General features: G+C 42.6%; 1 protein-coding gene across 7 annotated transcripts in view; it reads right to left on the bottom strand.

Moving 5' to 3' along the window:
• RET (ret proto-oncogene) overlaps positions 1-27,211 on the bottom strand; it is a 142,515-nt gene that overhangs the window by 16,055 nt on the left and 99,249 nt on the right. For all 7 annotated transcript variants that reach the window (XM_065551746.1, XM_065551745.1, XM_065551747.1 and 4 more), the window contains 7 exons: positions 22,848-23,106; positions 19,176-19,301; positions 18,100-18,210; positions 9,380-9,493; positions 7,830-8,086; positions 5,240-5,387; positions 1,100-1,207 (listed from right to left, as the gene is read on the bottom strand). In XM_065551746.1, coding sequence (XP_065407818.1) covers positions 1,100-1,207; positions 5,240-5,387; positions 7,830-8,086; positions 9,380-9,493; positions 18,100-18,210; positions 19,176-19,301; positions 22,848-23,106 — 1,123 coding nt within the window. The remainder of the gene's footprint in view (positions 1-1,099; positions 1,208-5,239; positions 5,388-7,829; positions 8,087-9,379; positions 9,494-18,099; positions 18,211-19,175; positions 19,302-22,847; positions 23,107-27,211) is intronic.

The raw sequence follows: 27,211 nt of genomic DNA, 5'->3' as shown, positions 1-27,211 counted from the left end.
CAATCCATTAGCAAGCTTCTCCTCCCCACCACCCACATGAATATCCACTCAGCGCTACAATGCTGAGTACATTTGTCAGCTGTATCAAAGCCTCCACCCGCCATGCATTAATGAATTACCTTCATATTTATGAGAAGTGTTCGACTCACAAACAGTTCACAGCATAATGATTTTATCCCCTCCACAAGGTTCATAAAAAACACTCTGATTTTTTTTTTTAAATCTTACTGAGTCTCCCAGATGCACAATCCTGAATTCTACGTGCCCCCGGAATGCACTGTTACATCATCAGGCATTCTGAAGATGCAGGACTGAGCCTTAAGAATTTGTGGCCATGTAAATCACTCACGCTCCATAACAATTGAAAGATCAATTTACAGCAGATATTTTATGGCAGAAGATGTTGCCATGCAACTCCATTTAACATTAATGGGAATTGTTTAGATAAATCCCCATGAACTGCATTGAAAGTTTGCCCCTTTGGCTGTTTATAATACATCTTTTTGAAAATTATTTCCCCCAGTATACACGTCAGTGAAACCAGTTTTTGACAAATGTAAGCATTCACGTTAGCACCACACAACAGAATCATGCTAGTGCAGAAAACTCTGGGGAAGAAAAACTGAAAGTGAAACTAACTAGCAACCTAGTCAGGGGTTAGGTAGTGGGTTGTCCCTTAACTACTTGTTCACTCAGAACCTGGCAAAATGGTGCCCCAATCCCTGATTTGGGCCGTTAGGTGCTACTAGAATACCAAATAATGATCATATTGAAAATCCAGTCTAGCCAAATTAGAAGAGGCTCCCTGAGAACCAACTTAGTGTCAAAAAATAGAAGCAGAAAAAGAAACTGGCCAGGAAATATTTTAAAATAGCTTTAGAATCAAAACATGTTTGTCTCTGACTATATAGGTGGTGTCCATAAGATCTGTGGCTAGTTTTGCTGAAATTAGGATTTCCACTTCTCTCACTCATTCTTAACACCACAATTTTTAATCAATAGCAAATTTATAAAGATATTTTGCATTTTAAATAGTGCTTCAACCCCAGGCTAGATCCATTCTTTGTTTCTCTCTTACTAACTAGCTGCTGACACTTACCATCCTGACTGCATGCTCCATACAGTTTGATGACATGAGGGTGGTTGACCTGTTTCAAGAGGTTAAACTCTGACAGCAGATCTCGCAGCTCACTCTGGGAAGCGTTTTCTATAGAAGACATCGAAACCAGACATCTGGTTAATAAAACACTGCAAAAGGAATGTGCCACCTATAGACTAAGCTATAAATTAGCATACTGCTACCTATTTGAGGTATTGAGATGCACTGGCCAAGTGATTAAGGTGCTCAACTGCAATTCCAGAGGTCATGGATTCACTTCTCACTCCATCTCATACTGAAGGCTAATTCATCCAGAAGCAAAATGGGCACCTGATCCATAGTGTTAGGACTGTGAAAAGCGGTCAGCATGATGCTAGCCACATCACTCCCTTGTGTAGTGTTGGCTATGGAAACTGACATGCGTTAGCCTGATGAGCCATCTGTGGCTTGGGGCAGACTTTGACTTATTTTAGGTACTTGCAGGGGACTAATCCTGTAGTATAAAACAGGTACAATCTAAGAACAAGAATTTCAGAATGCTCTGGAAATGAGCATGAGGATGAAAAGCTTCAAGTGCTGTACTATCAGCTTTGTAACGGTTTTCAGAGAAGAGACAGGGCCTTATTCTTCATTGATGTTCAGTCATTCACATCTTTGCCAAGTAGAGATGGGTGAAATTTTTCAGCTAATGGTTTACTCGCTGAAAAATGCAATTTTGGATGACCCCAAACTGTTCAGGAATTTGACACAAAATAATTTTGGCCAAAAAAATATATTTTCGGGACTTAGCTGTCGTTCACAAAACAGCAGGAGGAACTGGAGGTTGTCATGGGCCCTCTTTATAAATTTTAGCCCAGTGATTACCCCCACCCCCGTGAAGTAGCTTCAGTAGCAGATACTGAAAGATCCTCACACCAGACTATCCCACAGCCCAATGGCTAATGTGTTTTCCTGCAATATGGGAAGACCAAGTTCTCCACATTAGGCAGAGGGGGCCGTTGAACCAGGGTGTTGTGAGTGCTCTAGTACTGGGCTAAAGCTATAAGGAGATGGGTGGCATGACCCCCTTCCCGTTTTGTAAATCTAGACTTTTCAAAATATCCGAAACAGCATGTTTCAGGTCAGACAAAATGGTTTGTTCAATGCAAAATCATTTTTTTTCAATTCGCTGAATTTTGTTTGCAATTTTTGGGAACTGCTGGTGAACCACAAAATCAGTTATCTGTCCAGCTCTACAGTCACATGAGAGTACAGCACTGCCATCTAACTACGTAGCATTTTATACCCACTCTGCACTGGTGTAATTGACTAGATAAGCTGCAAGGCAGTGAAGAATCAAACTCAGATCCTTTTGTGCCATGTAACTGTATTGCAATTACTGCAGCCCTTTTCCACACTACATACAGTAGACAAGATTTAGAGGGCTCTGCACCCGATATAGCAGGAGATCTCCAATAGGCCTAAAGTTAATTTATGTGATGAACCCAATTAGGGTGGTCTGAGCTTTGGGAGTCTACATAAGCCAAGCATTTCTCTTGACCAGAATTCCCTTGTTCAAACCAAGCTTACAGAAACATCCATGGCTTGCCTCAACCCTCTTTTCCCCCAAATACTTAATTAAAAGATAAAATTCAGTTCTACACTTGTTAATCTTGCAGTAGATATCCAGAATTCCAGACTTGGAGCTGAGTAGAGAGTTTGTATTAACATCAATAGAAGATACTTATCCAGACTTCTTTGCTGATGTCAGTGGGATGGGCACTGATTCAGTTATACTATCCCCTTGGCTGTCTGCCAGCATAAAACTTTTTAGAGAACATTCCAGGATAGTGATTTGTTGTTATTGTTTTATTTTCATTTCTATTTGTTCACAATGAAGTAAAAACAATAGCAACACAAAAATGTTTACCCAAGTAATGGGCAAATGTTTTCCACAATCCAGCTCTCATGGAACATTTGGGGGAGCTATCTGAGAAAGAAATATGCATTGCAAAAGGAATTTATTAGAGTTCTTGCTATTACCATAAATGCCTTATGAATTTATTAGAGGAGGGTGCTTAAAATAAAGGGTTACCCTTGACTGCTATCAAGTCTGCTCCAGATAATAGCTAGGGAAAGTCAAATGGTAAGTCCACTGGAATTAAGAATGTCACTTTTTAACAGCATATTTCGAAATTTTAGCTCAGTTACATATTATCGATGTAAAAAGTCACTACTACTTGTAAATGTATAAATAAAGTTGGCACGCTGTAAAGATTATGGATATTCCATTTATAATACCATGTACAAGGTTATTTTAGTGTTACATGTAGAGCTATATTAGTCTTTGTCTCTGAAAGACCAAGTTCCAGGGCTCCGTCTGCACGCTCTGTCTTTGATTTCATCTCTATTGAACCCTCGTTATAAGGAAGCCTTTTTATAAATGTAGACATGCATTTCATAACTCGTTTATTTCATCGGTAAATTGATATAATATGCAATTTCCTTGCACTCAGTGAGAGGATGATGGACTTTTTTTTTTAAGCTTGCACATAATAAAAATGCTAATAAGAAACCCATTATCCTATTGTAATTGTGTTTTCTTATTCACAGCAGCAATTAACGACTGAGGTCATCCAGCCAATGCTTGCTCCCCACCAAAAGAAAGAACTCTTCTACCCAGAAGCATTTCTGAATACTTTTGTTGCTTCTCTCATATTCCTAGGGTGCTTATCTCCTTGGTATATAGGGACCACACACCATTATGAAGTAGTATCAGATTCTAACACAAAGCAGGGTTATTTTGTCTCTGTTCTTTCCATTTCTACATCATCCTTCAGGACAATGCAGTTAAAATTACCTTTCTGTCAAAACAACAAGGTCAGTCCTAGGTTCTGTGGGGCCTGATGTGATCTAAAGGCCTCCATTTGCCTTCTTTGACCTGTGACCAAGGTCTCCCATCTCAGTGATATGGTCCAGATGATGTAGCCATTAGGTGTGAAATGTGGCATAAACCAAAGCCTACCACTGGCTTCACTGGGGGAATATGGTGGTACTTGGTCTGGTATACAGAAAGTGCCAACTCATTATTTCATTACTTTGCTCTCCTTTTTAAGGTGGCATGTGTAGGAGAAAGATAGGTATAGCTGGGTTTGAAAAGAAGGACATATGGATCAGTTTCCTTAATGAAAGAAAGTACAATAGGTAGAGATAGATGGATACAGGAGCCCCCTTCTTATCAACCAGAGTTTGTCTAGTGTAAGTTTTCTTCCAACTCTGTAGCCTCAGATTCTTTGATTTAAAAAACTCAACTGGATAAAACAATAGTCTTATATTAATAATTCTTAACAATTACATAGGGTTTTTCATGTAAGGTTTTCAAAAAAGTCAGCTCAGCATCGGCCTAGCTTTGCTTCCACGGACTTCAAATGAGAGTTTTTCAAATGGACTTTAATGGTGGCATAATTAGAGCAAGGCTGAGAGCTTTTCAAAATCTCACCCCGGGTATATAAAGTGCTTTACAAACTGCCTATTTGCTTTTTTCTATATCTGTGTTAGCTGGGTAAGTATATTACCCGCTATTACACAGATTGGAAAATTTAAGTAGAGAGATGAAGTGAATTGACCATGGCCAGCCTACAAGAGCTGAAGGCTTCTTGGATTTCCTGCCCCTTGCTCAAAACCAGTAGACTACACCTCTATCAAGTAAATACATCAGATCAATCCGGCAAAGGCAGGGAAGTAGATGGATAGCTTAATAGGTCTGTTCTGTCTCTAGACACTTTGTATCTAGCACAAATGATCTACTTAAAAATATTTGAAGAAAAATTGAGATAGATTAATACAAAAAGCTGTGCAGAGTTTTAAAAAGGCTTTGTGATGCTTCAATTAATGACGACTTAAATGAGATACATTTGCCACAGTAACTCACATTGCCCTTGCACAGCACAAGCTAGGGCCTTTGGAAATTACGGTTTGTATCAATGTGGCACTCTCTCTTTCAACGGGAATAGGTCAGTACATAAATAGAATGCTGGAGGAAATGCTGCCAAGACGCTGTCAGGGCCTGCCCCCAGATGGCCTCCTGCATGGACACTAGACCCTTGTGAAATAGATTCAAAGGTTCCCAGATAGCTTTCAAATCATTTCAGGGAAATGTACCTTTGAGCATTTTCACTGCCACCGTGGTGTAGCCTGCTTTCCCCTTGAGTCTGAACGCTGTTGCCTTGACGACCTTTCCAAATTCTCCTTCTCCTAGTGTCTTGCCTAGAACCAGGTTCTTCCGGGGGAATTCCCATTTGGGATCCTCCTGTATGAGGAAAAAAAAGGAATCCTATCAGATAAAATGAGATAGAAGGGGCTATCTTATGAGACAGAAGGGGCCAGCACCTGACGGGTAGCTCAAATCACAAAGATTTAATACAGTATTATATTTCAGGGAAGACATTATGCTCAGTTATCTGATTAATTTTTGTTTTTGTTCCATTATCAGACAGAAGACCATGACTTTTTCTTCTGCAACACCCTCTAAAAGCTCTTTGCAAGCATTTTTAAATAAGCTAGAAATTTCCTCTAGATAAAAAGGCACTAGGTGCAGCCTATCAATATGGATGACGTTTACAGGCCTACCTGAGATTTTTTTGTACAAATGAAACACTGACTGAATAAATGCTCACCTTCAAAATAAAGTATGCATATTTGATCTTGCATTTCTGTTTAACTTGTGGGAGGAGGTTTTCCTTTAAGAATTCATCACAGACAACAATCCATCTGTATGAAGTGCTATTGAGCCTTACAGTTACAGAACAGTGACAAAATGTATAAACCAACCAAGAAATAAAAGCAAATAGAGTACAAGCTACTGTGAAGGCATCAATATCTAACATCCAAATGCATCAGACCCTGCCATATGGGTCAGACAAGAGGTCAGTGTTTCACTGCACAGGACTTTTCCAGACAGCATCCTATTTGCCCCAGGTAGAAAATAAATAAAAACGCACAAGCTGGCAGGCATCCTACATACAGTATAATCAAACAACAGAAATTGCATTCAAGGGCTGGGGGTGGGGGAGGGGAGAAGCCTTCCAAAGTATGCAGATAAACCCACCCTAAACTAAGCTTTATAAGTGAAATTAAGGTAATAGGGTTTTAGTGTGGTGCTGTAAGTCAACGTCCAAGGAAAATCCTGTATTGGAGATTAGCTGATACCAGATTTTATGGAGCCATTAACCTCAGTTTATGTAATGTTTGTTGGATGAATTTTCTTAGGGATTTTTTTTAACCCATTGATTGTTTGCATTTTTACACAATAATTTCTGGCCATCTACAATTAGCCCATGAAATAAAATACTGCCAGGATATTAGCATTCCCCCCCTTAACTAGAATCTTACCATATAAATTAAAATGTAGTCAATGCACTAAAATAAAGTCCTGTGTTCAAGCTCCACAGTGCAGCACGTGCAATCCAACTGAATGCTGGAAGATATTACTAAAACAATGGCATAATTTTTACAGTGCAAGTGCAAATTGTACAGCTAGCTGCAAACGGGAGTAGCCAGTAATGACAGTACTAGGGAACAAAAGTTATTAGCCACAGACTTTCCAGGGAACTAGTTTACTTGAATCCAATTGTTTGTTCCAGTAGAACAATTATTTAGTTCCATACCCCGGGGCAGTTAGCTCACAATCAAACTACTGCACTACAAGAAATTTTATACAAATGAATGGTACAGTAATAGCCCATGCAAAGCTGATATCAGGCTACTGCTCCGTATTTGATAAATAATTCAATACTTTCCATTTGCAGTACATGACAATTTTCATTGAGAATTTGAAATCCTTCAGAAAGTTACCATTGTCTCTCAAATGGGGAAACTGACGTAGAGTGATGATGTGACTTGCCCTAGAAAATATTACAAGTCAATAGTTGAGTCAGGAATAGAGCTCTGGTCTTCTCACTTCCAGGTCTGTACTTAAACCACTAGTTAGTGTTACCTTACATTTAAGGGAGGCAGTGTTTCCTAGTGTATAGCAATGGACTAAGTCAGGAGACTTGAGTTCTTTGCCCCACTCTGCCAATGACCTCCTGCGTGACCTTGTGCATGTCACTTCACCTCTCTGTGCCTCAGTTTCCCCACCTGTAAAATGAGGATAATGCTACTGGCCTCCTTTGCAAAAATGATTTGAAATCTACAAGCAAAGAGTGTTTTATGGGCTAGATGCTACTATTATTTATCCTCATGATAGAGATATTGGTTAGCAAATAGTCTGTCAACATTGACAGTCAGTTTAACCTCAGTTAGTCTAACCCTGTACTGAAGTCAATGACAAAAGAAATAAGGGATTAGACTGTGCCCAGAGTATTACATTTCTTTAGACACTAACAGTAAGAGAAAATGCAGTTGGCTTGTGCAGGAAGTTATGATCTGATTAGTTACCATGCATTCGTTAGAGATTCCCTCCATGTGGGTGATTTTTGTTTAATTTCATTTGAATCATAGACTGCAACCTCTTTGGGGGAAGGCCTCTCTCTTACTAACAGTGAAATTTTAGGCCTGCTGAAGTCAATGGGGCCAGAATTTCACCTTAAATGTTTGTCCAGCACAATGCATCCTCACATCAAAATGTGGGTTTGGAGCACTACCACAGCAGACAACACACAACTTTCCTTAGAAAGCCCAATTCGTGGCAAAACAAAAAAGCCAACTCAAATCAATACGCAATTTAAAAGCGTAAAATATAAAAGCTTACAGGAATTTTAAAGGTGTCAACAGGCACCTGGTTCTCCATAGAGTCCAGAGATGGCCGACGGACATTTGTAGAAGAGTAACTGATGGGGTAGGACTGGGCTGGGCGCCGAAAGGTCATCTCCGCTGAGGCAATTGGTGGTTTTGGAGAATTCTTGTGGTAACGATGGATGAAATAAGAAGAGAGCAGCACTGAGATAATGAAGGAGAGCAGAACTGCCCCTGCAATCACAGTCTTGCACACGTCATCACACAGCGGCTCTGTGGGCAGAGGGGGAATTGATTACAGTTCTGCTGGTTTCGTTTTCAAATTTTCCCCATCTCATCTCTTTCCACACACTCCCTTTGGTAGCTAGTTACCATTCACAACAGCATCTACTTAAAGGTTTTGAATTAAATTTACATTATAACAGTCATTTCATAAGCTACACTAAAACCCTGGATCTAATTCTCAAAGAAAGGTAATAGTGCTGCACTTGCAAATATACCCAGTGCAGCTGCAAAATCCTACATTTTCCCCAAGGTCTGTGGGTAATTGCATGCCTAAATGCCTCTTAAACTGTAATTAGATTTAGTTAGAGTCTTACATCCCTTAGTAGTGCAGGTACTGACTTCATCTGACTTCATATATTCACTTGCCAACACCACGCAGACCCTAGGCACACAATCCCCTTGATATCCATGTCAGATCCACTTCTCTACCAAGTAACATTTCCCCCAGAAGTGTATATTATCCTAGAATCATAGAAACGTAAGGTTGGATGGGACCTCGAAAGGCCATCTAATCTATCCTCTTGCACTGAGGCGGGACCACGTATAACTATTTTATAAGTATTCTCAAGTCTCCCTTTCCCCTTTTTCCTGCATGGGAACCCCTCTCTATATTCACAAGGGTGGTGGTGGGGAGGTTCTTAGTTGTATTATTGCTTTCATTTTGTTTTTTGCTTTTCACTTTATAATATATTGTCCAGTGCCACAAGTCCTTCATGGAGAAGGCTCATTAGAAAACAATCACTACTTCCCCTTTTGCAAGTGCTCCCATTCTGCCTTCCTTTGAAAACAGAGCAAGAGGTTAGGTAGCAATCCTACCCCCAGGAGAATGGATAAGGTGATTCTAGCACCTTCCGCAACTGTCTTTTCCATCTCTGAGTTCTGTAGTTGAGATTTTTAACTCAAGTCCAGTGGAAAGTAATCCCCTAACCACCTTTGAAAATTTCAGACCACAAGTCCATGGTACATTTCCACTGAAATGCAGCCACCTCTGGGGATTGTGGGTCAGCCAACCAGTGTATTGTGCAACACTGGATGGGAGGGGACACTATGCCAAGAACACAGGGACAAAATCCATGGAGAATCCTTAATGTCCAAATCCAGGAGCTCCCTTCTTAATGCTTTGTACGCTGGCAGGCCATGAACGTGAACATTACCCAGCAACATGTAAATGAGTTTAGATGGTTTTATGTATCAAAGACAGGAATATTGTATACAGTAGGAAAGGTTAGCGTCACAAGAGCAAGGTAACTGTAAAACCAGCTAAATAATCTTTAGACTTACCTTTAATATCATCTTTCTCACAGTAACAGTTTTGTCTTGGGAAGCAGTAACAAATCCCATGTCCTGATTTAATTCCATGAGCGCCTCTCTCATGACCACCAATGATGTTTCCAGCTAATCAAATACAAACACAAGCTCAGATTCTCACGCTGTAGTTAAAAGGTAAAGCTCAACAGCTCATTCCACTAATGGGTTTTTGTGGGCTTACCCTACTAAGTATTTGAAATTTGACAATGCAATTCAGATTAAGCAGTAAAAATGAAGATAGGTGAAAAAAATGGAAAAAGGATCTCTTGGGGGTTGATGTAAAGAGATTAGGGAACTCAAAGACTGCTTGAATACTAGTTCTGGGCTCACTGGTTTGATTAGCAATCATTGCTGTTATAGAAGGTCCTGGTTCATAGACTTACATATGGTAGACAAGATGTAGGACACAGTTTATTTTGGATTATGTCTTTACTTTGTATGTGTGGATACTTCCTTTATTTAAAATGGCCTTTAAATGTTGAATATGTATATCCATTATTTAATGTTGATTCCCACTCCCAACTAATCATCTGACCTCTCTCTGCCTTGTCAGGTATCCAAAATCTTCCTTGAAAATTTTCTCTTATATAGTTTAATTTTTCTCTCCCACTACTGCTCTGTGACTGTTGTGTGCCTTATATATGTAGGAGACAGCAGTCTAGTGCTACAGCAGGGAACTGGGGGTCAAGAGACTTGGGTTATATTCCTGGTTCTGACAACCATTTGCTCTGATCTTGGACAAATCAGTTAACCACTCTGCACCTCAGTTTCCCCATCTTCAAATGGGGATGAGGATACCAACTTTCGCAAAGTGTTTTGCAATATTCTGTCGAGAGGCACTATATGAAAGCACTAAAAACTCTGTAAATGAATGTTTTATTGTCTAGGATAATCTATTATTTAGCATAAGGACACACTGTATGTAACCACCCTATGTGCAGAGCTAGCCTGATTTCCAATTGGCAAAGTTCCTGCAGAATCAGGCTCCTTTGAAATCATCATATTAAAATCTGTAAAACACACTTCCATACAGAAACTATCAGTAGAAATAATCTTTTTCATCTACATAGTGCCTTACATCCCTAAGATTTAATAGGATTAAATCAATTGTGTTCTATAGAAATTTAATCAGGTTCTATAGTGGTTTCTGTTCTCAGTGGTGGCAGATGACAGAACAAGGAGCAATAGTCTCAAATTGCAGTGGGGGAGGTCTAGGTTGGATATTAGGAAACACTATTTCACTAGGAGGGTGGTGAAGCCCTGGAATGCATTACCGAGGGAGGTGGTGGAATCTCCTTCCTTGGAGGTTTTTAAGGCCCAGCTTGACAAAGCCCTGGCTGGGATGAGTTAGTTGGGAATTGGTCCTGCTTTGAGCAGGGGGTTGGACTAGATGACCTCCTGAGGTCCCTTCCAACCCTGATATTCTATGATTCTATGAGATTACAGGTATTAAAATGGAGAATGAGATCATTTCTATAGTTATATTTTTAAACTATCCTATAGAATTCTATACCAGGGATATAACTTTTTCTTAAATTCTGCAGGAGGATAAAAAAATCCTCTAGAAAGGTTATGATTTTCTACTAAATCCTACAAGGATTTTCCATAAGGGAATGCAGCTGTCTCTGTGATGGAGGATGGGTGGGTAAAGCAATGTGCTCAAAATTGGGGAACAGGATGTTTTGGCCAATGACATGAGGGCAACCCTCTAATTTGCATGGGGAAAGTGCAATGGGAATTCAGCATTCTTGCAGAGTATATAGGACCTCAGTCTTAGAGATCTTTCCTCAAGAGTCCACATGTGCTAAACTGCATGTGATTTAGGAGACTATGCTAGGTCAACCCCATCAGAGCTGGAACCTGTTCCAGAAAACATAGGTGTTTCCAGACCTGTCATTTGGTCCCCTATGGGACCTAAATTAATTCCCCTAATTATTCCTCTGTCTTGGAGAGGTGAGCACTGATTGCTCCCCGATCTTGCAAGCTCATGGTGGTGGGGGAAGATAACGTAAGATAAGTACAACTGCTTCTACTCCAAAAGTTCTTTGTGAGAGCGGAGGAAGTGTCTCCTTGCATAGGACAGCAAGAGAAAAAACACTTCCACTCTGGATATAAATGGGGCTTCCTCCATTGGATCCAATGCAGCTTATCCTAGCTAGAGCACAGTTACTAGGGAAACTCTGGCTGTTCTACAGATTACCAACGGTGCTACAGATTACATTATGTCTCTATGCCCATCCTTTCATTCAATCAGCAGCTGTTTTCACTGTCTGATGGAGAGCAGGGACTTTCTACCCTGCCTTCAGATCCGATAAACTGGGGCCCTTCCCCAGCACCCTTCCCCAAAGCTGAAAGACCATGTGGTCACTCCAGAAGATCAGAAAACAAATACTGCAGTTTAGATAGGAGCAGAGAAGGTTGGATGTTCACACTACCACTGAACACTAAAGTAAGTAAACAAGATTGAATCCAGCACCGAGATTTTCTTTGAAGTTCAGGTTCTGTAGAACCTAATCTCCCAGCTGAACCTGCAATGATTAGTCCAGTGAAAATCCTTCAGAACCTCTTAGTGGGGTTCACATGGCACAGCCAGCCCTGACAAAAAACCCACCACAGTTTAGAATTATCTCTACTTTAATATTTAAAGTAATTACATACTGTACTGAGGCATCTACAGAAAGGATGTGGACAAACTGTAGAGAGTCCAGCGGAGGGCAATGAAAATGATTAGGGGGCTGGGGCACATGACTTACGAGGAGAGACTGAGGGAACTGGACTTATTTAGTCTGCAGAAGAGAAGAGTGAGGGAAGATTTGATAGCAGCCTTCAACTACCTGAAGGGGGGGAGGTGATGGGCGGTTTCCAAAGAGGCTGGAGCTAGGCTGTTCTCAGTGGTAGCAGATGATAGAACCTGAAGCAATGGTCTAAGTTGCAGTGCAGGAGGTCTAGGTTGGATAATTGGAGGGTGGTGAAGCACTGGAATGGGTTACCTAGGAAGGTGGTGGAATCTTCATCCTTAGAGGTTTTTAAGGCCCGGCTTGACAAAGCCCTGGCTGGGATGATTCAGTTGGGGTTGGTCCTGCTTTGAGCAGGGAGTTGGACTAGATGGCCTGATGAGGTCTCTTCCAACCCTAATCATCTATGATTCTATGACTTTATTTAGTACATAAATAGGTTGCCTGTGCTTGATGGTGACAACAGTGGAACCAATTGTTTTAGCTTTTTTGTAGGGTCCCATTGCAAGTGGCACATGTAATATGTGCATATGGGTGTGCACGTATGTATAATTTTGGGGATTTAAGCGCCAAGTGCCTACCCATCAAAATGATAGATGAATGATAAAAATAAATATTTTAGCAGCTGTCTTATGTACACAACATACTTGGCATTACAACATTCAGGATTTTATTATACGTTGTTTGCTTTTGCCAAATAAATGCCTTCTGCGGATAAAAGCTGAGATAATGGCTCTTGTCAGCACATCTGAACTCTTGAAATGCACTAATTTCTCCATCTGTGAACATATTGGCTTTGAGCACCAACCCTGTGTCCTGAACTGCTAACTCATAACAACATTCTCAATTCATGCATTAACAAGATACATACAGTACATAACATCTTGAAAGCTTGTGTTACTTGCCTGTTTCTATTGTCTAATAAGATTCCATTCCTTTCAGCCTTCTGTCAAGCAAACCATCTGCCACTACATATGTTGAACATTACAGATTTTAGGGAGGCAGCCTCGAGCACATCATTTGCTGCTTGTAAAGTGACAGCTGATTCCACTTATCACCAGTGAAGATTTTTTCAGATGATAGTAAAATATCTATGATCATTTTAAGCATTTCTGCCACTTTAAAGTTTATGTTTTGTTCATAAGCAGAATTAGATTTACCGCGGTCTTGTCTACACTGTGATTTAGCCTGCATCAGCTGGGGTGTAAATTCTAATATGCACCAGCATGTTGCGCACTCACTGGCCCATGTGGACCTTGCTGGCGTGCACTAAAGTTCTTTGGGCCAGTGAGTGTGCAACATGTGGGTGCACATTAGAAGTTGCTCCCCCCTCAGCTGATGCAGGCTAAGACACACTGTAGACAAACCCAATCTTGCTCTGAGTGAATTCAATCGGAGTTTGGCTATTGACTCTAAAGGATGGAAGACTGGGCTCATAACTCTGAACTTTGCACAACTTAAACATCAGCTATAACACTGTAATATAGATATGTGTGTTTAATGTATGCACTGTTTTAAAAAGGATCTGGAACAGTGCTGTAACAAGGGCGAGGTGAGTGAGGCACTTGCCTCGGGCACACAGAGCCGGGGGTGCGCAGAAAGTGGTGGAGACAAAAAAAAAAAAGCTGCTGGCACGGAGATATTTATAACAGTGCCTCCCCCAAGTGTCTCCTGGCCCCGACTTGTTGGGAAAATAAAACTTGGTGGGATAATACACATGATTGGAATGTTGGTGTGGATGGGTACAGCTTGCTCAGGAAGGATAGACAGGGGAAAAAGGGAGGAGGTGTTGCCTTATATATTAAAAATGTACACACTTGGACTGAGGTAGAGATGGACATAGGAGACGGAAGTGTTGAGAGTCTCTGGGTTAGGCTAAAAGGGGTAAAAAACAAGGGAGATGTCATGCTAGGAGTCTACTACAGGCCACCTAACCAGGTGGAAGAGGTGGATGAGGCTTTTTTTAAGCAACTAACAAAATCATCCAAAGCCCAAGATTTGGTGGTGATGGGGGACTTCAACTATCCAGATATATGTTGGGAAAATAACAGAGCGGGGCACAGACTATCCAACAAATTCTTGGACTGCATTGCAGACAACTTTTTATTTCAGAAGGTTGAAAAAGCTACTAGGGGGGAAGCTGTTCTAGACTCGATTTTAACAAATAGGGAGGAACTCGCTGAGAATTTGAAAGTAGAAGGCAGCCTGGGTGAAAGTGATCATGAAATCATAGAGTTTGCAATTCTAAGGAAGGGTAGAAGGAAGAACAGCAAAATAGAGACAATGGATTTCAGGAAGGCAGATTTTGGTAAGCTCAGAGAGCTGATAGGTAAGGTCCCATGGGAATCAAGACTGAGGGGAAAAACAACTGAGGAGAGTTGGCAGTTTTTCAAAGGGACACTATTAAGGGCCCAAAAGCAAGCTATTCCGCTGGTTAGGAAAGATAGAAAATGTGGCAAAAGACCACCTTGGCTTAACCACGAGATCTTGCATGATCTAAAAAATAAAAAGGAGTCATATAAAAAATGGAAACTAGGACAGATTACAAAGGACGAATATAGGCAAACAACACAGGAATGCAGGGGCAAGATTAGAAAGGCAAAGGCACAAAATGAGCTCAAACTAGCTACGGGAATAAAGGGAAACAAGACGACTTTTTATCAATACATTAGAAGCAAGAGGAAGACCAAAGACAGGGTAGGCCCACTTCTTAGTGAAGAGGGAGAAACAGTAACAGGAAACTTGGAAATGGCAGAGATGCTTAATGACTTCTTTGTTTCGGTCTTCACCGAGAAGTCTGAAGGAATGCCTAACATAGTGAATGCTAATGGGAAGGGGGTAGGTTTAGCAGATAAAATAAAAAAAAAGAACAAGTTAAAAATCACTTAGAAAAGTTAGATGCCTGCAAGTCACCAGGGCCTGATGAAATGCATCCTAGAATACTCAAGGAGCTAATAGAGGAGGTATCTGAGCCTCTAGCTATTATCTTTGGAAAATCATGGAAGACAGAGATTCCAGAAGACTGGAAAAGGGCAAATATAGTGCCCATCTATAAAAAGGGAAATAAAAACAAGCCAGGAAACTACAGACCAGTTAGTTTAACTTCTGTGCCAGGGAAGATAATGGAGCAAGTAATTAAGGAAATCATCTGCAAACACTTGGAAGGTGGTAAGGTGATAGGGAACAGCCAGCATGGATTTGTGAAGAACAAATCATGTCAAACCAATCTGATAGCTTTCTTTGATAGGATAACGAGCCTTGTGGATAAGGGTGAAGCTGTGGATGTGGTATACCTAGACTTTAGTAAGGCATTTGATACGGTCTCGCATGATATTCTTATCGATAAACTAGGCAAATACAATTTAGATGGGGCTACTATAAGGTGGGTGCATAACTGGCTGGATAACCATACTCAGAGAGTTGTTGTTAATGGTTCCCAATCCTGCTGGAAAGGCATAACGAGTGGGGTACCGCAGGGGTCTGTTTAGGGACCGGCTGTGTTCAATACCTTCATCAACGACTTAGATATTGGCATAGAAAGTACGCTTATTAAGTTTGCAGATGATACCAAACTGGGAGGGATTGCAACTGCTTTGGAGGACAGGGTCATAATTCAAAATGATCTGGACAAATTGGAGAAATGGTCTGAGTTAAACAGGATGAAGTTTAACAAAGACAAATGCAAAGTGCTCCACTTAGGAAGAAAAAATCAGTTTCACACATACAGAATGGGAAGAGACTGTCTAGGAAGGAGTACGGCAGAAAGGGATCTAGGGGTTATAGTGGACCACAAGCTAAATATGAGTCAACAGTGTGATGCTGTTGCAAAAAAAGCAAACATGATCCTGGGATGTATTAATAGGTGTGTTGTGAGCAAGACACGAGAAGTCATTCTTCCGCTCTACTCTGCTCTGGTTAGGCCTCAGCTGGAGTATTGTGTCCAGTTCTGGGCACCGCATTTTAAAAAAGATGTGGAGAAATTGGAAAGGGTCCAGAGAAGAGCAACAAGAATGATTAAAGGTCTTGAGAACATGACCTATGAAGGAAGGCTGAAAGAATTGGGTTTGTTTAGTTTGGAAAAGAGAAGACTGAGAGGGGACATGATAGCAGTTTTCAGGTATTTAAAAGGGTGTCATAAGGAGGAGGGAGGAAACTTGTTCACCTTTACCTCTAAGGATAGAACAAGAAGCAATGGGTTTAAACTGCAGCAAGGGAGGTCTAGGTTGGACATTAGGAAAAAGTTCCTAACTGTCAGGGTGGTTAAACACTGGAATAAATTGCCTAGGGAGGTTGTGGAATCTCCATCTCTGGAGATATTTAAGTGTAGGTTAGATAAATGTCTATCAGGGATGGTCTAGACAGTATTTGGTCCTGCCATGCGGGCAGGGGACTGGACTCGATGACCTCTCGAGGTCCCTTCCAGTCCTAGAATCTATGAATCTATGACTTGCTTCCCCCCGCCCCTCCCCAGCACCAAAGCAGAGAGTCCTTGTCTTTCCCCTGCAGCAACTGCTGCCGCAGGGTCCTAGTGCCCCCCATCTCGGTCGCCAGGGCAGACTGTGAGCCTGCCCTTCCCCTTCAGACCCTTTCATTTTCCAATGGGACCCTCCAGCAGCACAGGGGCCCCACCCCCGCCCGCAGTCACCACTCCTGCCTCATGCTGGGCAAGGAGGCAGCCCCATCCCTCACCCCCAGTGAGGCTACAGTCAGGGGCAACAGCAGGGGAGGAGGCGCACGCAGTGCCCCCCCCCGGCACCCACCATGGGGGAGGCGAGGGAGATTCCTGGACCTGAGGGGGCCCTAGGAGCACATGCAGTGACAGTGGTGGGGGTAAGTGTGCTGCTGGGGAGGCAGGAAAGGGCTGGGGGGAGTCCTCCTCTCTGTCCTCTGTCCCGGAGCAGCCTGCCTGCACCCCAAACTCATCCCCAGCCCTGCCCCACCCCAAAGCCCACACCCCCAGCCAGAGCTTTCACCCCCCACCGCACCCTCAACCGTCTGCCTGAGCCCTGAGCCCCTCCAGCACCCCAAACACCTTATCCCCAGTCCCAGCCAGAGCCCTCATCCCCCCAAACCCCAACCCTCTGCCCCAGCCCTGAACCCCTCCCATTCCCCAAACCTCCCATTCCCAGTCCCAGCCAGAGCCCTCACCCCACCACACTCCTATTCTCACCCTGAGCCCCTCCCACACCCCAAACCTCCCATTCAACCCCAGACAGAGCCCTCACCCATACTCTCGCCCTGAGCCCCTCCCACACTCCAAACCCCTCAACTGCAGCCACAACCCACTGCCCTCACCCCTGCACCCCATCCCTCTGCACCCCTCCCATCCCCAAACTCCCTCCCAGAGCCTGCACCCCAATCCCCTGCCCCAACCTAGGGCCTGCACCCCAGACTTCCTCCCTCACCCAAACTCCCGCCCCGAGCCTTGGACGGGGGAGGGGGCGGGGTTCTGGGCACCACCAAAATTTCTACAAACCTGCCACCCCTGATCCTGCCCTGCAAACCTGAACTCCCAGCATTCTCAGGACACATGCTGATCCCTAGTGGCCACTGCTGATATCCAGCACCTCCCTCCTCTCTTAACCTGTGAGTCCCTCTCGGGATTGGAACTGGACTGGAACCAAAGACCATCTTGTAAGCAACATTACCAGCCCAAGCAGTCAAAAATCATGAGTTGACCCCCCAAAATCACAGGCTCTACCACCGCCCCTTCATTCATTTTTCAGCAGCAATTCAGCGGCAGGCCCTTCCCTCTGAGAGGGACTGAGGGACCCACCGCCGAATTGCCGGCCCTGGGGAGGGCGCAATTTTATATTCTTGCCTCAGGCGCAAAAATACCTAGTTCGGCTCTGATCTTGAAACAAGAAAGCAGAACTTGGACCAAACACAGCTTTAACATACCAATTATTATTTTACAGTATATATTATATTTGATATTCACGTTAAAACACTCCATACTTGTGCAATCTTGGGGGCACACCGCCGGATCTTTGCTCTCTATAATGTCACAGGTGCCATCTGGACAAGTCCTGATGCTTGGCGTGCAGGTAGAATAATTTGTGGTGATTCCTATGAACATACAAGCGCACAACAGTCCAAATACCACAATGCTTTGAAGAGAAGTTCATTGCACTCTGCTGGTGCATGTTGACACATTGAGGCACAGGGGACACAGTCATTTTTTTTTTTTTTTAATAATCAAACTTCTGTCTACAAATTCTTTACCTGCTGTTTTTACAACTAACATGCAAGATGATGATAACTGAAAGCGATAAAAAAGAGTGTGTGTTTCACTGGGTTTTCAGTTTATTTACTTGGTGCATTTGACAGCCCTTTGTGCGCCGTCAGTTTCAGCTATGGTGATCTTAGGTGTCATTTGCAACAAAGGTAGGTGAAACATCCTGAGTACAAAGTTTGGCTTTTAAAAATGGATGATCTCTCTTTAAACGTATTTTTCACAAGCCTGTGATTGAACATAAGGTTTACAAATAGTTGGAGAGAAATTGTGATACTTATGAAAGAGCAGGAGTAAAGCATCAAGTTTGCTATGGAATACTTAAGAATACCATCATTTGTCACATAAGTAATGTGTTGTAAGTGTTACAGAGCACACATTCTCAAGTTTTGGATAACGATTTCCAACTGAGACCTCTCTTGTACCAGACAGTATCTGCTGGTGGGATATTGTAGAACTTGAGCTGTTCCAAACTCAGTTTATTATTGCAAGGGGTTACGTTGCATCCCAGAGGCCATATTCTTTTCTACACTCCCAGTGATTGCTAATTTGGTACCTGCAGGTGCTGTGATGGGTAGGCCTCAGGGATTGAATTAATGACCACTTCCCCTTAACTCTGCTCTCCTCCCTTCTGCAGGTTTAATTTGTGTATTATTTATACCATAGGTTCTGGGTAGTTTAATACCCTGGGATAGCTCTTCAGCTGGAACAGATCAGCACAATTACACTGTAGTCAATGGAGCTGTGCCAATTTAACATCAGCTGACAATCTGGCCAATTACGCAGCATAAGTGTGTACCTTTTCCACTTCCCTGTCTCCACTGGCATTTTCCTGTTAGCACTCCTACGCCACCACACTCTTCACATTCAGCACGGTGCTTATTAACAGCGCAAGATTCAGGGCAGTCCTCTTCTTTCTTAATAACTGCATGGAACGGAAGCAAGAGAGTGTGACGTGTCACTAGATGCATTGATAGAGCTGAATACACATGCAAGGCAGCTGGGCTTGAAAAAGGAGAAATTCCTTTTTCTAGATTAAAAATGAGAGACCACAGTTAACTTTGAGGACTTATCCCTCAATAAATGTAGAATAAAGACTGAAGGGACCCAGTATCAAAGGGGTGGTGGCAGTAGCATTGCCCGGCATAATGCTTGGAATTACAGAAAGGCAGAACGATGCACTAACATACCAATTATAATACAAACAATGGATTCAGAAAAAAACAGCTGATGAAGGCATGAACCTTGGTGTTTGGGCTGGTGCGACACTGGCCAGCATACAGCAGGTGGCACAGAGAGGTTCTGATTGCAACTAGCACAAAACTCTGGTGGGAGGAATAACACTACTGATCCTCTGTGTCCATTTCCCCAATCTGCCCCAAAACTTAACTTCTGAGGTCATGTTATTACATAACTCAAAGGAATAGGTGCAATCAACTGCTGGGAGTTATCTGTTCTGCACGGACAATTCTCTTAGAGAGTACTTAATGGTTTGGTAAAATGGTTAGGCATAGTCCCAATCGGCTCTTGTGATCCAGAGAGAAGTTATACGGTTTTACTTACACAGATCTTCCCTTTTCTGTGAAGTTTGAACCCTGACGCTTTTGCTACAATGAACCAAGTGTGGTATCATATTAAGTACTAGACAAAGGCTGGGTAAAATGACTAAACCAGCAAAAATAGATACAATATAAATGGTTGTTGTTGATAAACAAGCCCATTTGAATTCACACTGACATCTTTGTGCAGCAGAGTCATGGGTTACATGTTCTGAGGCTACCATACAAAATTAAATAAGTGGAAAGTACAGAAAAAGAAACAAATGGAAGAGAAATTACCCCTAATATAGATCACATGTACTACCATGCTTTCTAGTCCGGTTTCTGTAATGTTCCCTTGCCTGTCTTTAAGCAGCCTGACAATGATTAAAGTATGAATAACAAAATGAGAAGCATCTAACACAGGGGTGGGCAAATTTTTTGGCCTGAGGGCCACATCTGGGTATGGAAATTGTATGGCAGACCATGAATGCTCACGAAATTGGTGGTAGGGGTGCGGGCTCTGGGGTGGGGCTGGAGATGAGGGGTTGGGGGTGCAGGAGAGAGTGTTCCGGGCTGGGACCGAGGAGTTCAGTGGGCGGGAGGGGGATCAGGGCTGGGGCAGGGGGTTGGAGTATGGGAGGGGCTCAGGGAGGCAGGCTCCAGGCAGTGTTTACCTCCAGCAGCTCCCAGAAACAGAGGCATGTCCCCGCTCCGGCTCCTATGCGGAGGCAAAGCCAGGCGGATCTGCCCGCTGCCCTGTCTGCAGGCACCGCGCCTGCAGCTCCCATTGGCTGCTGTTCCCGGCCAATGGAAGCTGCAGGGGCAGTGTGCAGAGCCTCCTGGCTGCCCCTACGCATAGGCGCCAGAGGAGGGATGTGCCACTGGAGCGCCAGAGTGGGGAAAGCCTCAGACTCCACTTCCCAGCAGGAGCTCAAGGGCCATAGTTTGCCCACCTCTGATCTAACATAACTTCAGTGCCTCCAGTGTGCATTTTCAAACATTTTGTTGTTTTAAACTTCAGTCCAGGAGAGTGAAGGACTGCAATGTCTATTGCCACATATGCACTACACTGAATATTACAAGGCTGCTAAATGGCTAATTTACTGCCCTTTGTCAGAGCACATGTTCAACTCTATGCACAAGCCGAAATCTTTATAACTCATGTTCAGCATGAGTATTTAGAGGAGGAACAAGGAGAAAAGTGTGTCTGACAAGGAAGTGCTTTGAATGACAAAACTGAAGAGGGATACATGTATATGAAATACACTGTATAGAACACACACAATAAATAGATTCTTACAAAGTTAATCATGGTTTATAATATAAGCAGAGGTGAAAGTAAACCGGTACAGGCCAGTATGCCGTGCCGGACCGGACCGGCTTCCGCAGCAGTGATTTAAAGGGACCGGGGCTCCAGGCGCTGCAGGGAGCCCCAGGCCCTTTAAAGCGCCACCAGAGCTCCAGCAGCCAGGCTCCCACGGTGATTTAAAGGGCCTGGAGCTCCACAGCAGCCAGAGCCTGGGCCCTTTAATTCGCCCCTGAGCTCCCAGAGGCCTCTGCAGCTGGTAGCTCTGGGGTGATTTAAAGGCCCTGGGGCTCCAAGCCACAGCCGGAGCCCCAGGGCCTTTAAACCTTGAAAGGCCCCGCCTCTTCTGGTTGAGGCCATGCCTCTTCCGGTTGAGGCAACACCCCTGCTCAGGACTCTTGGCGTACTAGTAAGTCCTTTAAGTTACTTTCACCCCTGAATATAAGGAATTGCATTTGATGAAACTCCTTTTATACCTAACACAATATCTATCTTCACATATCCTCTAGAAATGCTAATTAGAGAGGAGTCTGAACCAAAGCCATTAATCCAAACACCCAAACTTTGGGATCTGATCTGAACTCAGTGGCTCAGGCTCATTTCTGTTGTTAATTTTACCAGTGTATGAACTGCCCTAACAAGGGACTTGCCTAAAAATTAACACTGAAAGAGACAAACCCAGCTATAACAAGTCGTGACACTCTCCTCGGGGAGTCCAGAACTGTAAGCCACTGTGTTAACCTGTCTGCCTCAGCAAGAGAGAGCTTTGCTGGAGCTTAAGCTGTGTGACAGCTCCCTGCCACAGCAGTAAACTCCTGTACTCTGCCAGTCTAAACCTTGCCTTGCCGGTAACAATGAGTGAACCCCCATTCTCGAATTCCCCAGAGTTGTCTCCCTTTGCAGAGTCCCTCTGACTCCCAGAAATTACCAAATCTGCTGTCTCCAAAGAGACAGAACACACACCAGCCTGTTGGATCAACTGAGGGAGCACACCTTTACTGTAGTATAACAGCACAGAGCTAGCTTATAGGAAAAGTAAGCATAAGTTTATTAACAAAAAAAATAGATTTTTGTGATTCTAAGCAAGAGAAACAGAGACAAGTCTGGTAACAAATAAAACACAAAGCACATGCTTTTAGTGACTAAAACTTAATTTAAGAAAGCTACAGCCTTTTGCCTAAGTGGCTTCCTCACTTACAACAAGCTATCAGCATCCCCAGCCCCTCAGGCTGGAGGATCCACCACTCACAGAATCAGAGGGTGCTGTTCCCTTTGCGTTCCTCCACCCCCAAGTGATGGATGTCAAAATAACTTTTTGCTTCCTAAAACTCATTGTTTTGTCCCCAAAGTCAGGACGACCTCCTGCTGTTCTTCTCATCCTTTGCCTTCCCATCCTCCTGTTGATTGTGTTAATAGGGCTTCCATTGTTTTGGTTCCACAATGCTTAATTGACATTAGAGACAGGGAGATAGCCGCCTTCCCTCCTGTCTGGAAGAAAACCTGTTTCTTCCTTTATTTGGTCACAGACTTTAAAGAGTAATATCAGTGAGTATCCATAATTCCTAATACAGTGTTTATATCGACATTTCACAACCTTTCTCCCCCCTCCACCTCAAGTACTTACTTGTTCCTTCCAGCGTAATAGTGAGCTGGGTTTTGGCATGCTTCTTACTCTGCTTGTCTGAGGCTACAATGGTGTATTGAATTTCTTTGCATTCAGGTCTGAGTAGCACAGAGGAGTCATTCACATAGAGGCTTCCATACTTGTCCTCTCGGCCCTGCAGTATCCCTACAGCATAGCAGCTGGCATTGGGAGACAGCAACCTGTAGGTGATGTTTACTCCACAGAACTTCATGCAGTTTTCGATGCAGATTTTACCTATCTAGGCTCAAACAACAACAAAGAGATCACGAACAACAATAACAAAGTGGTATCATTAATGATACTTTGTGCTCCCTACAAAGCTTTCTCAGTGATTAAAACTAGTTAAGTACATGCAACAGTCAGCATCTCTCTGTCTACTATTCTTACATGGCCCCCATTACAATAGTATCTGAGAGCCTCAAAGCACCCCTGTGAGGTAGGGAAGTAGCATTATCCCAGCCTTACAGACGTGAAACTAACTGACCTGCCCAAGGTCACACAGAATGTCTGTGGCAGAGCAGGGATTTGAACCCAAGTCTCCCAAATCCAAGCCCACTGCCCATCCACCGGACCATCATTCTTCATCCTATCCAGTTCCATGCAGCCAAAATATGTTTCTTTCAAAGATCCTCTACAAGGAATTCACTAGAAAACACTGGGATACTAGTTATAATGATGCTATCATAGTGTCTATTCACATGTAGAGCCATAAACGTCATACATTTCATCTACACACAATTCCCATAGACAACAACAGGACTTTTGACTGGAAAACTATGGCAGCCTCAGATCCCAATATATATTTCTTTTCTGAGAACCAACAAAACCAAGTTATTCAATTCAAAATAGGTATGTTATTTCTACAGATGAACAGAAGCATACTCGTGTGCTAGAGTTTCTGGACCAGATCCTGCTCTCGGTTTTGCTGATGAAGTCAATGGGCACACCTCAGAGCAAGTGAGAGGAGAATCGGGCCCTGTCTGTGTTAGAAACATGATGTGGAAACTAGAATTGATTGAAATTTTGCTAATCTTGAAATTTGAAACATTTTGTGAAGTCCCCCCCTTCCCCCCCCCCCTTTTTTTTTTTTTTTGGCACAAGCTATAGAGCTGGTAGAAATACTTCAGGTTCCAAAATTCTGACATTTTTATTTTCCTAACTTGGAAATAAACTAATAAAACCCCTAAACAAAACTGTTTTTGAAAATATCACAAATTTCCCCTTTCTCCTCTCTTTATTGTCCAGCCCTAATGGAAACTTCATGAAGACTTTTTTTTTAATCACTCTACTAAACTGCAATGACTTTATGGATGACTTAAGAACTGAAAGTATAGCTCTCTCACACACACACACAAAATGAAGCAGAATCAGCATAATTATTATTATATTTTCCAGATGACTTAGTTTTGGTTTAAAAAATTGCAGTGTGGCCAAAAAGCAATTTTTTATTCCTTTTCTATTGGGCTTTTAGAAAGGAGCCAAATAAACGAATGTTTGCAATCAGAGCTCCCAGGAGATATTATGAAGTTTCTATTTCAAAGCCAGACTTGAAAAGTGTCCCTGCTGTATATCTAGGCAAATAGGTACATGTGAAAACCCTACACCGGCATGAGGCAACTGTGTAATTAGGTTTAGTGCGCACAAAATGGAGACCCTTTCAAACAGGGCTGAGTGGTCCACTGGACAGGGTATTGGAATGGGAATCAAAAGACATAAGAACATAATTTATTCCCAACTCTGCCACTAACTTGCTTCATGACTAGAGTCATGTCACTTCACTGCTCTGTTTCCCCTCCCACCTTTTGTCTGCCTATTTAGATTGCAAGCTTTTTGTCTCAGGGGCTGTAAGTGTTTGTAAGGATGCTTTAGAACAAAGGAACCCTGATCTCAGAGGAGAAGTCTCTAGGAACAACTATAAATCAAATAAATAAAATATTAGTTAATAATAGGAAGGAAGAGCTAAAAGGCCACATTTTCTACCATTCAGAAGAAAGATTATAACGGAATTAAGTTATCTGACCTCAGGACAATATAGTCATTGGTAGGCGACAACTAACTCTTTTTTTTTATTCTAAGAAAACTCAAAAGTTTCTGAAAGTTATATAACCTCAAACTCCATTCTCAAGAGATTGAAACTTCAAATTAGACAGAGTAAAATATTTTTGTGCAACAAAGACAATGCAGTAATTAGTCCAAAAACTGAAGAGATGACATTCTTAATGAAGGAAGACAGAAAGTTAATGGAAAGCAATTACACAAGCACTATTCTAATGTTCCAATTATTCACTGCTTAAATATGAGTGGTACAATATTATGGTCAGAAGTTACTGGCCAACAGAATCATCCGAAAGTCTCTAAAGAAAGAAGGACCTCATCTTTTTCAATTTGCTGGTGGCAGTTAAGCATTGTCATTTAAAATGAAAACAGGGAGAGGATTATTATTGCTGTTGGAGTTTCTGCCTGGAGTAGTATATACACTAGACCACTCTACATTCTGAAACTATTTCTCTAAGCAGCACAGGAATGTAAATCCTTATATCCTGTCTAATTCAGATGGTACCTGATCCAAAACCCATCTAAGTTTTTCCATTGATTTTAATGAGATTTGAATCAGGACCAATGCAGCATTTGCTTTGTTTATGGGGAGAACTGTAATGGTAAAGGTGGAGGGAGATTTGTGGTGGGTCATCTTAAATTTAAAACACTTAAAGTTATGCCAGGTGTGCCTAGCACACACAGATAAATGCTGCTTCTAGCATTTTTTTTTAAAAATAAATCTAAGTAAATCCATTTCCTGAAGTGAAACGTCATTCTTGGATTCAGATTAATGAGAAAGCTCCAGCAGTTCTAAGAGTGTATCTTATTATAGGAAGGTTCCACTTAACTGCTTTTACATTTCTTTATTTCCATTCATGTCACTGGCTGATCACTTAGGGCCATGTGTTTCTTTTTGGCAGAAGAATGCACAGAGAGGAATAAAACATTCCAAAAGCTAGGGCTGCTTATGATGTTGACTGCCTTCTCTCCTCTATGCCATGGAACTGGCAAGTAAACAAGCAGGGGGTGGAGGTAAAAAGAGTTAAGGCTGAGATTGCTCTCAAATCCCTGGATGGACACAAGGTAGCTTTAGGTCCCTCCTGTCCCCTTCTAGAACCAAGTCTCTTAGCAATGACAGCACAGCAGATGTCATGTTGTACTGCCACTGACATAGCTCTTCAATCCCTACCACAGTGGTTCTAGAATGCAGCAGGGGAAAATTAAAGCCGCTCCAAGCAGCATTAACCACAGTTATTATATGGACTCTAGCCTGTGTAGTAGGGGACACTGGGTGTTCCCTATCTGTTCCTCTCCCATCAAGCCATTCTCACCTTCTCCACACAGCCTGTCAGCCATAGAGATTTTCTGTGAAGGGGATGGGAAAGGCTGCGCAGATCATTAGGGTATGGAGAAGCGTCCTTCACAGCCAGATTTCCTTCAGTGCAGCCCCACAGCAGCTTTGCTCTCCTCTGTACCATAAAGAGGGGAAGCAATCGAGGGGCTCCCGAGGTACTTTGTCAAAAAAAAAGAAGCTGTTTCAATCTGCATGGTTCTTTCCCGGGTGTTACTGCCCCAGAATTACACCACTATAAAAATTAGTCTAATGGAAACATTGGTGACCTTAAACATACTGCAGTGCAGCCTCACTGGACTCAGGCAGAAAAATAGACAGCACTTCTGACTTAAGGGGAATGCTGCTACCTACTCAGAAAATACTTCAGTAATCAGCAGTAACGTGACCCAGTATCAGGGCAGGATTCAGGCAAGGAGCCGGATGGTATTAAAAGAGAGGCCATCAATTAAGACACAAATATCTTGGTTTTCAGAAATGATGGGAAGGGAGAAATTAATTTAGAGGGGTACAAGACAGATAATCTTAGGCAGGTTTTGGTAATGAATTATGGTGCCCCCTTCCATTGAATTTCAGTGGCAGTGGGTACTCAACTGCCTTTGAAAATCTCAGCCTATATTTTTCATCATTGGTCTGAGCTCTAAGTCCTCTGAAGAGCTAAATGCCGTGCACAGGTTCTGTCAGGCCACGCTCCTTTTCTCCATTCATTTAGATGCTAAAATGGACAAATGGCTGGAAGGTTAACTAATACACTCATGTTTTCCTTAGAGTGAAAGCTGTTTCAGCCTCCATATTCATTTGGCTCTGTACTTTTCCTCACTGCTCAGGCTAATTATAGTTAATTATGCATAATGTTTCAATGGCATAGAGTGCCATTCTCTAGGAACTAAGCTGCTAGCATCAAGTTGGGCTGATTTCAGACCACACTGAACCTTCAAATCCACCTCTCAGAAGT

Source organism: Chrysemys picta, chromosome 7, assembly GCF_011386835.1.
Source record: "Chrysemys picta bellii isolate R12L10 chromosome 7, ASM1138683v2, whole genome shotgun sequence".
NCBI classification, from domain to species: Eukaryota; Metazoa; Chordata; order Testudines; family Emydidae; genus Chrysemys; species Chrysemys picta.
This window is presented reverse-complemented; position numbering and strand designations above follow the sequence as displayed.